The following is a 15,317-nucleotide window of genomic DNA, read 5'->3' as shown; positions in this document are numbered from 1 at the left end:
CTTGCACACTACCGGATATAACTAAGGTTTCTGATGTCAAGCCTTTATAAAAATGTAAATTTCAGTGTATGTTTTTAGCTAATCAGGGTTTTTTGTTTGTTTTGTTTTTAAACAATGCTTAAAAATCTTGCTTTAGCATTGCCCCAATATTTACTGGGTTAATTTGAAGTATCAGAAAAAGTAACAATACATTTTGTAAACATTTATCAGAAGCCCTACTTTGTTTTTCTTCCCTATAGTACCAACACTCTTTGGCCAAGTACCACTGTTCCCCACATGTCCCAGCAATTTTCTTCTCCTTCCCAGCAGACCTTACCTATCAAAGCAGCTAGTCTAAGGCCCATCACAGCAGCAACACACTCTGAAGGAAGTGAGCCCCCCACCTGGTTTCCACAGAGGTGGCAAGGTCTGGGAGCAGAGGGGCACTACTGGCTCAGTCCCCAGGCTGTGTGTCTACAGAACATGTTGCTGCTGCTACAATCTGGCCTTGAGCAAGTCCCTGCTTTGATAGAAAAGGTCTGTGTAGAATAGCCGTGTTTATAGATTAAAACCAATGTTCACATTAGGAGCATTCTATCAGAGATTACCAGTTTTATCCAATAATCAGAAGTCATTATAATGGATAGAAACTGTGTCAAGATAAGCTTCTCTATTTTTCTATACACTCTTAACAAGCTAAAGGTTTACCAGTGTACCAACTCACTCAGTTTTGACTAACAAATTTTCATTTTCCTTGAACTTATGTTAAACAGTGAACTTTACAAACCAATAATATTTACCTGGTGTGCTTGCTGTGGGAGGCTTAGATGCTGAAGGCTCAGATTCATCCTGCATAAATGGTTAGAAGAAAGAACAATCCTCATAACAGAATCAGTTATATGTTTATTAGTTTAATTCATCTAGACAAACATCATACCTGTAGTCACTGAATTACTACAGCATTTGACTGTAGGTAAACATACATTAGGTCTTCCATGAGCCCTGTGAAAAATGATGTGAAGAGTATGATTTTTCTCATATTCTTCAATATTTATATTGGTCCACTGGATAATGTTATCCAGAGTTCCATATTAGATAATGCTCATATACTTACAACTTTCAAATATATATATATATATTAGAACTTGAAAAAACAGACACTGCCTCAAATTGATTTCTTGTATCTATTAAATATTAGGCCAACTAAAATTCCCTTAAAATAAACACTAAAAACTGAAGCCCTTAGAGCTGGTAGACCTGAAATGCTGACACGGATTTTTTTTCCATCCCAGGTGGTCCACCTTTGCCAGTACAAAAGCTGGTGCATACTGTAGACATAGTGTTGGATAATGATCTACGTTGCCTGGTTTTACAAATAGGTGAAGCATGTAAGTAGGGCTATCTCCAGTTGCTTAGGCAACTATATCCTTTATTAAACATGAATGATCTGATTAAGGTATGTGCTTGTTTTACAGTAAGACTGAACTACTGCAATACCTTGCCTACAGGTTTTCCTAAAAAATACATCAAATGTATTCAGTTTGTGCAAAACCCTGCAATCCAGGCTGTTACTGGCTGTTGCATGATCAGCATGTTCCAAATTTTAGAAAACTTGTACTGGCTATCTGTGAAGTTTCATCTACAATTCAAGGTATTTTGCCTAGTGTTTAAATCTCTGTAGAACATTGGTACTCAACATTTGAAGGATCACTTGTTTCATTATTTTCCTACACTGTCCATTGCATTCCTCAGATGCATCATTTATTGGTTAAACCCTTGTTAAAAAACAAAACAAAACACATCTCAATAGTACCAGGAAGCATGCCTTGGAAGTACTTGCCTCAAGAAGTCTGTTTACTTACGGTTTATAAGAAAATTATATCTTACCTGCTAATTTTCGTTCCTGTAGTACCATGGATCAGTCCAGACCGTGGGTTGTCGCCCCCTTCCAGCAGATGGATTCAGAGCAAAAACTGAGAGGGCGGTCCCTTATTAGCTAGTGCTCCCTCTACATTCCCTCAGTAAACAGAATATCCAAGCAAAGAGAAAACATCTTGGATGGATATAATAAACCACTGAAACTGTGGATGGAACAATCCACCAACTGCAACTTGAATAACAAGGAACCCCGAAAACTTGCAAATGAACTCATAGTCAGGTACTTATCTGGTAGAAGACAGAAAAAGGAGTTGAGCTGAAAAGCTCCCAAAAAACCCCCAAAACTCAAAGGGCGGGCATCTGGACTGATCCATGGTACTACAGGAATGAAAATTAGCAGGTTAGATATAATTTTCTTTTCCCTGTACGTACCAGGATCAGTCAAGACCGTGGGATGTACCAAAGCTCCCTAAGGAGGGTGGGTTCCAGAAAACCCAGCTTGAATGACCTGAGTTCCAAAGGATCCCAAAACTGGAGGTTGAAGGTTCAACCGATAGTGGCGAGCAAAGGTGTGCAGCAACTTCAAAGTAGCCACCCTGCAAATTTCCTGTGGCGAGGCAGCCTGGGATTCAGCCCAGGAAGCTGCTTGACCTCAGAGAGAGTGAGCCTTAATGCCCAGCGGAGGCTGTTGACCAGCGCCAATGTAGGCGACCGAAATCGCCTCCTTCAGCCAGCAAGCAATAGAGGTCTTGGAAGCCTTATGACCCTTCTTGGGACCACTCCAGAGGACAAAAAGGTGGTCCCACAGACTAAATTCATTAGTAACTGCCAAGTAGCGCATGAGCACGCGCTTGACATCAAGTCGCCTCAGTTCCCTCGGCTCCTTGTCAGAGAAAGATGGGAGTTCCACCGACTGATTTAAATGAAAGGCGGAAACTACCTTAGGCGAAAACGATGGTACTGTGGTCAAAGATACTCCCGAGTCCGTGATATGGAGATGAGGTTCCCTGCACGACAAAGCCTGGAGCTCTAAGATCCGGCGTGCTGAACAAATGGATACCAGGAACACAGTCTTCAACGTGAGATCCTTGAGCGTGGCTCCTCTTAAAGGCTCGAAAGGCAGACTCCCTAGAGCCTGAAGCACGAAGTTCAAGCTCCACGAAGGACACAAATTGTGGAGCGGAGACTAGATATGTTTCACACCTTTGAGAAACTGGACAATATCTGGGTGCGAGGAAAGCGAAGTACCACCCAAGTGCCGCAAGAGGGCTCCGAGAGCTGTCACTTGGAGTCTCAAGGAATTGAACGCCAATTCTCTGTAAAAATTCCAGAATCTGGGCTATAGAAGCCTGGTGGGGCGAAATGTGCACCGACGCACACCATGAGTCAAATATCTTCCAGACCCTGACGTAGGCTACCGAGGTGGAAGGTTTCCGAGCCTTTAGAACAGTAGAGATGACCGCTTCCGGATATCAAAAACTTAGATTTTTGATATCTAAATCTCTTAGATTTATTTATTATTATTATTATTATTATTTATATTTATTATTATTATTATTATTAATTAAATATCTAAAATTTAGATTTTTGATATCTAAATATTTTGATATGTTTCCACCGGGAAACAGATATCCCGGGAAAAGCCCTTTGCAACAGTCTCATATGAGCTAAGGCCCACATCGATAGTGGAGGCCATGGTTCCCAGAACCTGCAAGTAGTCCCAAGCAGTAGGAAGGGAAAGGTCCTGAAAACGCTGTACCTGCGCCCGGAGAGAGTGAGCGCGTTCCACCCGAAGTGAGACCCGGCTTATTTTGGTATCGAAATGGGCCCCAAGAAAATTCAAAGATTGCGATGGCGTCAGCCGGCTCTTGGCAAAATTGACAACCCAGCCTAGCGACTGAAGGAGATGCACCACCCTGTCGATCGTCCTCTGGCACAGGACCCTGGACTTCGCCTGGATGAGCCAGTAGTCAGATATGGGTGGACCAAGACTCCCTCCTTCCGCAGAGCCGCCACCACCACCAGCATGACCTTGGTGAAAATGCGCGGTGCGGTCGCCAGGCCGAACAGCAGGGCCTGGAATTGAAAGTGCTGTCCCAAGATCCAGAAGCGCAGAAACTGCTGATGGTCCTTTCGGATCAGAATGTGAAGATAAGCCTCAGATAGATCCAATGAGGTGAGGAACTCTCCATGGCGCACCGCTGCTATAACCGAGCGAAGGGTCTCCATCCTGAAGTGAGGGATACGGAGGACCTTGTTGACTACCTTGAGGTCGAGGATCGGATGGAAGGAACCTTCCTTTTTGGGCACCACGAAGTAGACTGAATAGTGGCCGAGCCCTTGCTCCCGGATGAGCATCGGCAGAATTGCTCCTAGCGCCAGAAGACGCTCGAGGGTCTGGTAAACGGCATCCTGTTTCCAGGACAGGCCGCATGAAGAGAAGACAAATCTGTCGCGAAGAGCTCGAGCAAATTCTAAAGTGTAACCATGTCGTAGAATATTTAAGACCCAAAGGTCTGAGGTTATTCTGGCCCACTCCTCGCAAAAAAGGGACAGACGGCCCCCTATCCTGGGAATCAAAGAGTGGACCGGCGACATTTCATTGGGAAGATTTAGCAGAGGACCCTTGGGGAAGGGTATCTCGAGAGGGCCACCAGCCTCGAAAGGAATGCGACCTAAACGAAGGTGGATGAGACTGCCTGAGGCGGTGTTGTCCTCGAAAACGGGAGCGAGTGGAGTTGAAGCCTCTCTGAGTGTGTAGACGATCCTCTGGCAACTTATGCACTATTTTCTCCCAATGATTTAATCAGCTGGTCCAACTCATCTCCAAACAGTAACTTGCCTTTGAAGGGCAGAGCGCCCAGTTGAGCTTTGCAGGAGGAATTTGCCGACCAGTTTCGCAGCCAGAGGAGACGTCTTGCAGAGACCACAGATACCATGGACCGAGCCAGAATCCGGAGTAGATCATATAAGGAACAAGCTTTCACTCAATGATCATTGACTAATCTGAAATGCAGTTTTCCTGTTTAATTTTTCACCAGCTCCCTGTTCATCTTCACTCCCCATGTTTGTTTCAACCTGCTAATTTCTCTGTTCTTCATTTACTCCTCCTCTCCCTATGTGCAATATCTGTGACTTAACATTAACTTGACTTTGGATTAGGCCGTTAACAGGTTAATGGCATATTTTCACTCCTGCTTCGTTGTTGAAATAGAATATGCATTGGTTTTTATAGTTAAAGGAGTTATAGTATGTACTCCTGAAACCTGTTATTTATGTAAAGCCTGTGGCATTTATTTATTTATTTAAAATTTTTATATACCGACATTCATCCAGGATATCATATCGGTTCACATTGTAACGCAAAAACAAACGCACGGCATGGCGCTTTACATTGAACAGTAAAAAACATGATAACAAGGCATTAACGAGAGGGGGGAACAATAATATGGGAAGTTTTGCAATAAAATTATATACAAGAATTGCAATTATATACATATGTACAAAAGAAAGAAAACTATGAGGTTAATTTTAATCAGGCTAGGAGATAAGATGGGGAAGAGAAGGGAAAGAGGGGGGCAGAGAGAAAGAAAAGAAGGTGGCGGAGAAAGGGGGAGGGGGGAGTGGGGCGGTAGAATGGGAAACAGGGGAGGAGTGTGGAGAGTGGGAACAGTGGTGAGGTATAGTGAAAAATTAAGTGTATGCTTTTGCAAAGAGCCAGGTCTTGAGCTTCTGCTTGAAAGATTTGAGGCATTCTTCTTGCCGTAGTTCAACAGGCATTTTATTCCAGAGGGTCGGCCCGGCTATCGATAGTGCACGGGCTCTTGTGGAAGTGAGTTTATAGAGTTTAGGAGAGGGGATAGGCATGGTTGCTAGATGTGCTAGTCTGGTGGGCTTATTAGACTGGTGTAAACGGAAGGATTCATTGAACCAGTTCATTTCGGGATTGTATAGGGCTTTGTGGATGAGAGAGAGAGCCTTATATTGTATGCGGGAGGCTATTGGAAGCCAATGTAGGTCTTTTAGAACAGGTGTAATATGGTCATGTCTACGTAAATTGGTCAAGATCCGGGCTGTGGTGTTTTGTAAGATTTGAATGGGATGGATGGCATTATTAGGTAGGCCGAGGAGGAGGGAATTGCAGTAGTCAGTTTTGGCGAAGATTGTGGTTTGGAGAACTGTACGGAAATCGGGGGGATGTAATAAGGGTTTGAGTTTTTTTAGTGTGTGGAGTTTAAAGAAGCCGTCTTTTAGAATGTTATTTATGAATTTCTTTAGTGTGACGTGACCATCAAGAATGATACCCAGATCACGGACTTGTTGAGTAAATTGGAACTGAGGAAAAGGGGGGAGGATCGGTTGGCTTTGGGGTGAGATGAGCATAATTTCAGTTTTATTGGTATTAAGAGCAAGGTGGATGGAGGAAAGGAGATTGTTAATGGAATGGAGGGTTTCATTCCAGAAGTCCATGGTTTTTGCTAGGGAGTCAGTGATGGGTATAAGCAGCTGAACATCATCAGCATATATGTAATGAGGGAGGTTTAGACTGGAGAGGAAGTGACAGAGGGGCAGAATGTAAATATTGAATAGGGTTGAGGATAGGGAGGATCCCTGAGGGACACCTCGGTTAAGGGGGATGGCCTTGGATACGTGATTTCCTAGCTGGATTTTGTAATCTCTATTACTAAGGTAGGAGTTGAACCAATTGTGGGCGACACCTATAATACCGATTTCAGTTAGCCGCTGTAGGAGAATGGGATGGCTAACGGTGTCGAATGCGGAGGAGATGTCAAGGAAGGCAAGAATGTATGATTGCCCTTTCTCAAATCCTTTGATAATGTGGTCTGTCAGGGAAAGTAAAAGAGTTTCAGTGCTATGAGATTTTCGAAAGCCGTATTGTGCGGAGGCCAGGATATGATTTTCTTCTAGGTATTCTGTGAGTTGCTTGTTGACAGTTTTTTCAAGTAGTTTAGAGATGAATGGAAGATTGGATATGGGGCGATAATTAGCTGGATCAGAAGGGTCAAGTTTGGGCTTCTTTAGAATAGGTTTGACTATTGCCTGCTTCAGGGGGAGCGGCACCTGTCCAGAGCTAATGGATAGGTTGATGATTTTTGTTAAAGGTTTGGCAATGATGTTGGGTATTGTAAGAAGATGTTTAGTGGGTATGGTATCAGATGGGTGGGTGGAAGGTTTGGCTTTCTTGATAAAGGTTTCTATTTCTAATGTTGAAGTGCAGTCTAGGGAGGAGAGGGCATTGGTGTGATTGCTGGTTTTTGTTTGATTGATGTCAGATTCGAAGTGATTGGTAGGATTGGCAGAGGAGGAGAACTTGGATAGCAAATTGTCGACTTTGGTTTGGAAGAATGTGGCAAGTTCTTCACATTTGGATTTGGCTACTACATCAGGGATGTGAGGGGTAGCTGTTTTAGTGAAAGAATTCACGTAATCGTATATCGTATTTGTTTACTTCCGGTAATCGTATTTGTTACTTCCGGTAATCGTATTTGTTTACTTCCGGTATAACCTGTTGTATGTAAAGCCTGTTGCTAATTTATTGTTTACTGTAAACCGAGGTGATGTATAACTATACGTACCGCGGTATATAAGAATCTCTAAATAAATAAATAAATACGCAATAACAGCCTCCAGGAGTTCCACCTGTTGCGCTTCTTCCAGGGGAAGGATCCTGGGTACTAAGCAGTTGCTGGACCCCTCGGAGTCCTGCTCTTTGCATCAGGGAACTGCACACAGCCGCCCGAACTCCCAAGGCGGATACTTCGAAGACCCGTTTTAAATAGACTTCGAGCTTGCGGTCTTGCAAGTCGCGCAGTGCAGCCCCTCCTGTAACCGGAATGGTGGTCCTCTTAGTTACTGCCATTACTGAAGAATCCACCTTTGGGACCTTGAGGAGCTCCAGGTACTCCTCCGGGAGCGGATAGAGCTTGTCCATGGCCCTGCCTATGCGCAGGTTTGCCTCAGGAGTGTCCCATTCCCCGGACAATAACTGGAGGAGTCTAGGATAGAATGGGAGGTCTTCGCTGGCGATTGAAGCCCTGCTAGAACTGGATCCCCTTTCCTAGCGGTATGACCAGGGGAGGCTCGAGGTCCAATTCTTCCAGAATATGGGAAATGAGGGATTCCAACTCGTCCCGCTGAAAAAGTCGTAGGACCCAGGGGTCACCACCTTCTATCTGAGACAGGGGGTAGGGTCATCCATGTCTGTGTCATCCAAGGGATCCCGAGGCTGAGGGGTCGGTGGGGTACACGGGGAAACCAGCCGAACTCGAGAGCCGAAGGCAGCATCTGGCAACGACTCACCTAAATGAAGGCCCGATCCCTGGGGAATTCCAGCTGCACCCGGTGTAGTATCCAAGCGGAGGACTTTAGGTGGAGGAGAAGAGCAGGATCTGGCTGCTGCTGTTGCTGGCTCAGCCGAGCCACATAGGCACTTATGCATAAGCAAAATGAATTCCGTCAAAAAAGGCCCCAAAGGAGGAGGAGGGAGGGGGGAGGGGGATCCCCCCGCGGTGAAATCACCGCCGGCAGGGCAGCCGGGATGAGAACTGGAGGGGAGGGAGCCTTGCCGAGGAGAAATTCATCGCTGGGTTGCGCGGGATCAGGACTTGAGAAAAACAAAATGACCACCGTTCCCGCGTCAGACGGGAATGGGTCCAACCCCTCCACAGCTTGGTGCGCCTTTGGGCGCGAATCGCAGCCTGCCTCGAGGTGCTCTCCCCACACCCGAAGCATCGCGCTGAGCGCGGCATGGAGGCAGCTAAGAAAACCCCCGAAGGCTGCTAGCAGCAGAACAGTAGAATCAAAGCTGCTATAAACTTCGTGACCCAACTTGCAGGAATGAACCTGACTGAAATCTAGATCAAAGGAATGCCGCGTCTCTGATCGCAAAGCTGCACCCAAGGAAGCATCATCTCAGGGCAGTGGGTCTCCAGAGAGGGGGGAGAGGCTGAAACACAGCTTACACCCCAGGCAGCAACAGGACAAGGCTGAAAAAGAAATTACAACTTACCCCGCAATACAGGAATAAGGAGGAGGCAGGAAGACAGTAATGTGCCTAACAGAAGCCCTGTCTGCAAGTTCAGCCTGACTAAGCTTTATTAATATATAACTGTTTGTTTTTTTTTAAAGATCCATCCAAGGAAAGAAGAAAGAAAGTCCTTTCTAAGTCAGAGGGAGAACCGCAGGTGTAACCCGAATCTGCTGGAGTCAGAGGAATACTGAGGGAATGTAGAGGGCGCACTAGCTAATAAGGGACCGCGCTCTCAGTTTTTGCTCCGACTCCATCTGCTGGAAGGGGGAGACAACCCATGGTCTGGATTGATCCTGGTACGTACAGGGAACTGTTTTTCAAAAAAATTTTTAAGGTGCATCTTTTGAGCAAGCTTTTAATTTACTCTCATCAATATTAGGTTGGATCTGTACCATAAACTTTGATTTTTTTTTTTTATAATTTCTTACCATATTTGAAATTGGTCAAGATTTTATTTTATTTTTTTATATTTTATTTGATGGAACTCTAATATCAATTTATATTCTAACCTTTTATTGTGGTTCGATGATCCTTGACTTTACACATCGGGTGCTAGTTTGTATTTTTGTTTTATTTAATTCTTTGTTTTATTTTTTTAGTTGCCTATTTTGAAAAAAAAAAACCAAAAAAAAACTGGGCTGTAGGCAGCACACAAAGATAAAAGAATAAGAATATACATACAATAAACTCTAGATAAAACTATACCATTATCAGAAATGATAGCTACTGAAAATAGCAAAGGCTCAATATAAAGATATATATCTTTCCAACAAATAAATATAATAGAAATGATAATATATAAAACAAAAAAGCTCAATAGTCCCATAAAACATCAAAAAAGGATACATGGATAAAGCTGAATAATGCAGATTAAGTCACTTAAAAGCTTCAGTTAATAAAGCAAATGGTGCTTACTAGTAACAGATGTCTGAGGACAGCAAGATGTAAGCTCTCATAGCTGAAGTCACATCACCAGCAGGTGATTAACTCAAAGCTTCTAGAACCTTTTGGCACACACTGAGCATGAACATGTCATCCTTTGTCACCATTGTGCAGGGATCCTTCAAATCCTAATATTGATAGAAATATGTAGGGGGGTGGGGGGAGAAGGGGAAGAGGGTGGCAGGTGGGTAAGTTTTGAGAGGTCATACATCTTGCTGTCCTCAGAGAACACCTATTACAAGCAAGTAGCTTTCACTTTCTCCAAAGAAAAGCAGGATATAAGACATCACAGGTGGCAAATCCCTATTTACAGGTTGCCTTCAACAAAAAAGGGGATAAAATTGAAAAACAGTGCCAATGGACAAAACTAATTTTACAGGCAACAAGCCTTTTTTTTTTTTTTTTTTAAGGTGATGCCTGGAAATAAAAATGGGCTCTTGGGGATGATGGATTCTAAACATCAAAGAGACACCATAGACTGACCAAACCTACTATTGTGTCAGAAGTCTTTATCTAAATGATGAGATGTGAATATGAGGCCTGAACTCCATGTTGAAGCTTTTCAAATCTCTTCCATAGAAGCCAATCTCAGGTAGGCCACCAATGGCACCATGACTTTAGCACTACAAGTCTTGACATGCCCAGATTCAGACCTGCCTGGGCATACAAAGATATGCAATCTGCTATCCTATTAGATAGTGTACACTTGGCAAAGGCAGCTCCAGGTTTATTGGGAAAAGAAAAATCTAGGTGGACTTTCTTCAGTGCACTCCAGACAGAAAACTAAGGCACTTTTTCAATTTAAACTGTGCAAGGCTTCTTTACCTTTGTGGACATATGGCTTGGAAAAAAAATGTTGGAAAGATAATTGGTTAAAGCTAGAAGTCAGACGCCCCCCATAGGAAGAAACATAAGATGCGTGCACAGAACCACCTTATTATAAAAAGGTTAGTATAAGGTTGAGCTCACTAATACTATGTACCAAAGTGACAGTCACCAAAAATATGACCTTCCAGGTTAGGTACTTCAGCTCAAAGGAGTCTAATAGTTCAAAAGGAATGTTTATCTACTGGGTTATGTACCATAGTGAGGTCCTGAGACACAGTAAGCAGCTTGATGGAAGGTGTCAGCTGAAGCATACCCTACATGAATCTGATAAAGGCTGTACAGAGATGGGTTTACATTCTATATTGTGGTGAAAAGCACCAAATGCACTGATATTAACCCTAATGATGTTAGTTTTCAGACCAGACTAAAACATGTAGAAGGTATTCATATGTATGGAACGGGAGAGGGTCTGGGGCCTGTTAGAAGCAAACCTCCTCTCTTTAAAACCATAAGATTACCCTATGGAATCTCTTCTAGAAGCCAGAATAATTTGAGCTCTTCAGATAGCTCTCTCAACATCCAGGCTGAGAGAGCTAGGGACCCAATGTGAAGCAGCGTACCAACTGATTGATGAGAGTTGGAGAATTCCTCAACCTGATTGGCTCACTGATGGATAACTCCCATAGGAGTGAAAATGAAATCAGTCTCAGCCAATAGAGCTATGAGAATAATGGTCCCCCAGTCTCAGTTTCTGCAAAGATTTTGCCACTAGAGGAATTGGAGGATAAGTATACAGAAGACCCTCTTCCCCACACTAGGGAGAAAGCATCCAAGGCTAGTTTGCCTCAAGTCCTTCTTCTAGAAGGGATCATCATGTGCTTCCAGGATCTGATTCAATGGATCTGGCAGAAAATTCCTGACTGCCAGGTATATTTTATTTATTTTATTTATTTAAAATTTTTATATACCGGCATTCATGATACAATCACATCATGCCGGTTTACATAAAACAGGGGTGTACAAAGAACAATTGAGTAACCTATTAGTGTGGAGGAAGCAGTTACAAATAACAAGGTACTAGAACTGGGAGAAGAGAAGAAAGGGAGAGGATAACATTAGATATAGATATTTATAATATATATATATATATATATAATAAATATATATATATATAAATAAAAAAAGTATATAAATATTTCTTTATTTTAATTATTTAAAATCTTTTCTATACCGTTAAGTTATATACCATCACAACGGTTTACATACAGGCACATAAATTAAAGTTTGGTAAATGTGTACGGTAGTATATTCTAACAAGTGCCAATAAGGTTCGGTTACATCATATCGTAATAAATCTTAGAGATGTGAATCGGAACCGGTTCGGATTCCGGTTCCGATTCACATGTGGGTTTTTTTCCATCGGGGCCGATCGCGGTTTTGTTAATCGGCTGCACCCCAGCCGATAAACAAAAAACCCACCCCGACCCTTTAAAGCTAACCCCTTAGCTTCCCCCACCCTCCTGACCCCCAAAAATCTTTTTACAGGTACCTGGTGGTCCAGTGGGGGTCCCGGGAGCGATCTCCCGCTCCGGGCCGTCCTCCCGCTCCGTCGGCTGCCACTAATCAAAATGGCGCCGATGGCCCTTTGCCCTTACCATGAGACAGGGTATCCGTGCCATTGGCCGGATCCTGTCACATGGTAGGAGCACTGGATGGCCGGCGCCATCTTGTGCTCCTACCATGTGACAGGGGCTGACCAATGGCACCAGTAGCCCCTGTGACATAGTAAGGGCAAAGGCTATCGGCGCCATTTTGAATACTGGCAACAGACGGTCCGAGTGCAGGAGGTCGCTCCCGGACCCCCGCTGGACTTTTGGCAAGTCTTGTGGGGGTCAGGAGGGTCCCCCCAAGACTTGTCAAAAGCCCCTGGTGGTCCAGCAGGGGTCCGGGATCCACCTCCTGCACTTGGACCGTCGGCTGCCAGTATTCAAAATGGCGCTGATAGCCTTTGCCCGTACTATGTCACAGGGGCTACCGGTGCCATTGGTCAGCCCCTGTTACATGGTAGGAGCACAAGATGGCGCCGGCCATCCAGTGCTCCTACCATGTGACAGGATCTGGCCAATGGCACGGATACTCTGTCACATGGTAAGGGCAAAGGGCCATCGGCGCCATTTTGATTAGTGGCAGCCGACTGCCTGAGAGCGGGAGATTGCTCCTCGTACCCCCACTGGACCACCAGGTAATTTTAAAACGGTTTTGGGGGGGTTCGGGAGGGTGGGGGAAGCAAAGGGGTCATTTTTAAAAGGGTTGATGGTTTGTTTGTTTTTTTGTTTGTTTTTAATCGGGCTATCGGCGCCATTTTTATTAGTGGCAGCCAAAATGGTGCCGATGGCCCAAGAGCAGGAGATCAGTCCCAGGGCTTCCACTGGACCACCAGGTACTCATAAAAAGTTTTGGGGGGGTTCGGGTGGGTGGGGGGAAGGTAAGGGTTTAGTTTTAAAGGGTCGAGGTGGGTTTAGGGGTTGTTTTGGCGTGCCGGTTTTCCCGCCCTCCCCCCAAATAACTCCCGTTAGTGGACACTAACCCATTAACGATTTTTGACGATAAATCGGGGGAATTTCTATTGTATCGCACACTCTAACGATTTTTGACGATTTAAAAAATATCGGATGATTTTTTAAAATAGTCAAAAAACGATTCAGATCCCTAATAAATCTTATTTGATGAGTGAGGTAAGTCTTGACCATTTATACATGTCTGTTATTTTATTTACAGGTATGATTCTCATGCTCTGTGTAATTCTATTAAGTTAGCCGTGAGATAAAATAATAAACTACTACAACACACATGTTGAGAACAGCGCTGTGTAGATTTTTATATTCTGCTTTTCGCACTTTTTCAGCACTTCAAAGCGGATTACATTCAGGTATTGTAGGAATTTTCCTATCCCCAGAGGGATAACAATCTAAGTTTGTACCTGAAGCAACGGAGGGTAAAGTGGGACTTTAACACTGGTCTCCTAGTTCATAGCTCGCTGCTCTAACCTCTAAGCTACTCCAGATCCTATTCATGACTCAATTCCCTCTTGAAATTGTATCTCCTCAAGTCAATTAAGATCTTCCCAACGAGGTTTCCTTGATGTTCCATCTTTAATCTTGCTTATTTCTTTACAAGGGAATCTGCATTCTCTGTTGTAGGTCCAGTTCTATGGAATTCTTTCCCTATAGAATTTAGATACTGCGATTGCTTGAAAACATTCAGAAGCTTGTTAAAAACCTTCCTGTTTAAGAAAGCTTATTGGTTATGTTTAAACAATTTTTATTGAGCAACAAAAAAGAACACAAGAACAAGTCACACAGGCTGTGCAAACACTTACACAGCCTAGAAACATCATGACACTGACATGGACGTAAGCTCATTATAGACCATGTGATGGTCACCGTGCCCCTATGACCTTTAGGACCATTTCTTGAGACATAGCACAGGCCCACATCTAGGCAGCTTCCTGACAGGAATTACAAACCTGTTCATTTAGACAACCGAGAAGCTATTTTCTATATGAACAAGCAGGAAGGAAGCCAATTTTCTGGACAACCAAACTTTAAAAGCTTTTAGAGTGTACCGGCATGATATACCCACAAATGTCGGTATGAAAAAAAGCTAATAAATAAATAAATAAAAATATCACTCTTAGCTCAAGGAAATTTGTGCGATGGAACTTCTCTTGAGCAGGCCAATGACCCAAAGTTTGGTGCTCCTCCTCTACATGAGCATCCCATTCCAAGTTTGAAGCATCTGATTAGCGATATTTGAGTTGGAAGAATTTGGAAGGAGATTCCTTTGGCCAGATTTGATTGAATTAGCCACCAGGACAGAGTCCTTCAGCAGCTCAGAGTAGACTATACTCAAAAGGAGCTTTTATCAATTGGATCTCTAAGATTCTGAGTGGCCTGAGTCCACAGTAATCAGAGTCCATCAGGCTAGTCTCATATGGAGATGTATCAAGGGAGTGACATGTACTGCTGATGCCATAAGGTCCAACTATCATACCCTATAATGATTCTTGACTTGGTTTCATTTCTTCTACTGCGGAAATCAGTGTGATGATCCTTTCTTGTGGAAGAAAGGCTTTCACCTGAGTAATATCTAGCAGAACTCCTATAAATTCAAAGTGAGATGACAGGCTCAGATGTGGGATAATTTATGACAGTATTTACCAATCCTAACCTGGAGGAACATCTAACCAGTCTGGTTTTTAGGATTGCTATAATGAATATGCAGGAGACTGATCTGCATACATACCTGCTATATACAAATCTCTCATGCATATTCATTACAAATATCCTGAAAGCCAGACTGGTTAGGTATGCCTCCAGGAGAGAGGTGGGAAACACTGATTTATGACAAACTCTAGCAATTCCAACACCCAGATGGTTTTGTTCACCGATTCTATGGTACCTTCCTGAAACATGCTCTTGACCAGCCAGTCTTCCAAATAGAGAACTATATATATATCCCCTTACCTGCACAGATGTACTGGAACTACTGCAAGACATTTTATAATTACAGGTGGTGCTGTTGCTAGGCCAAATAGCAGTATAGAATATTGGAGGTGGTGTCTCCTTACTATATAGCT

General features: G+C 43.5%; 1 protein-coding gene across 7 annotated transcripts in view; it reads right to left on the bottom strand.

The window, feature by feature from the left end:
- Positions 1 to 15,317, bottom strand: part of ENAH (ENAH actin regulator) — a 432,953-nt gene that overhangs the window by 87,638 nt on the left and 329,998 nt on the right. For all 7 annotated transcript variants that reach the window (XM_029593080.1, XM_029593081.1, XM_029593085.1 and 4 more), the window contains one exon: positions 780 to 828. In XM_029593080.1, the coding sequence (XP_029448940.1) occupies positions 780 to 828 (49 nt within the window). The remainder of the gene's footprint in view (positions 1 to 779; positions 829 to 15,317) is intronic.

The sequence above is a fragment of the Rhinatrema bivittatum genome, chromosome 3 (genome assembly GCF_901001135.1).
Source record: "Rhinatrema bivittatum chromosome 3, aRhiBiv1.1, whole genome shotgun sequence".
Lineage (NCBI taxonomy): Eukaryota > Metazoa > Chordata > Amphibia > Gymnophiona > Rhinatrematidae > Rhinatrema > Rhinatrema bivittatum.
The sequence above is the reverse complement of the archived record's forward strand: the minus strand, read 5'-3'. Positions and strand labels throughout refer to the sequence as shown.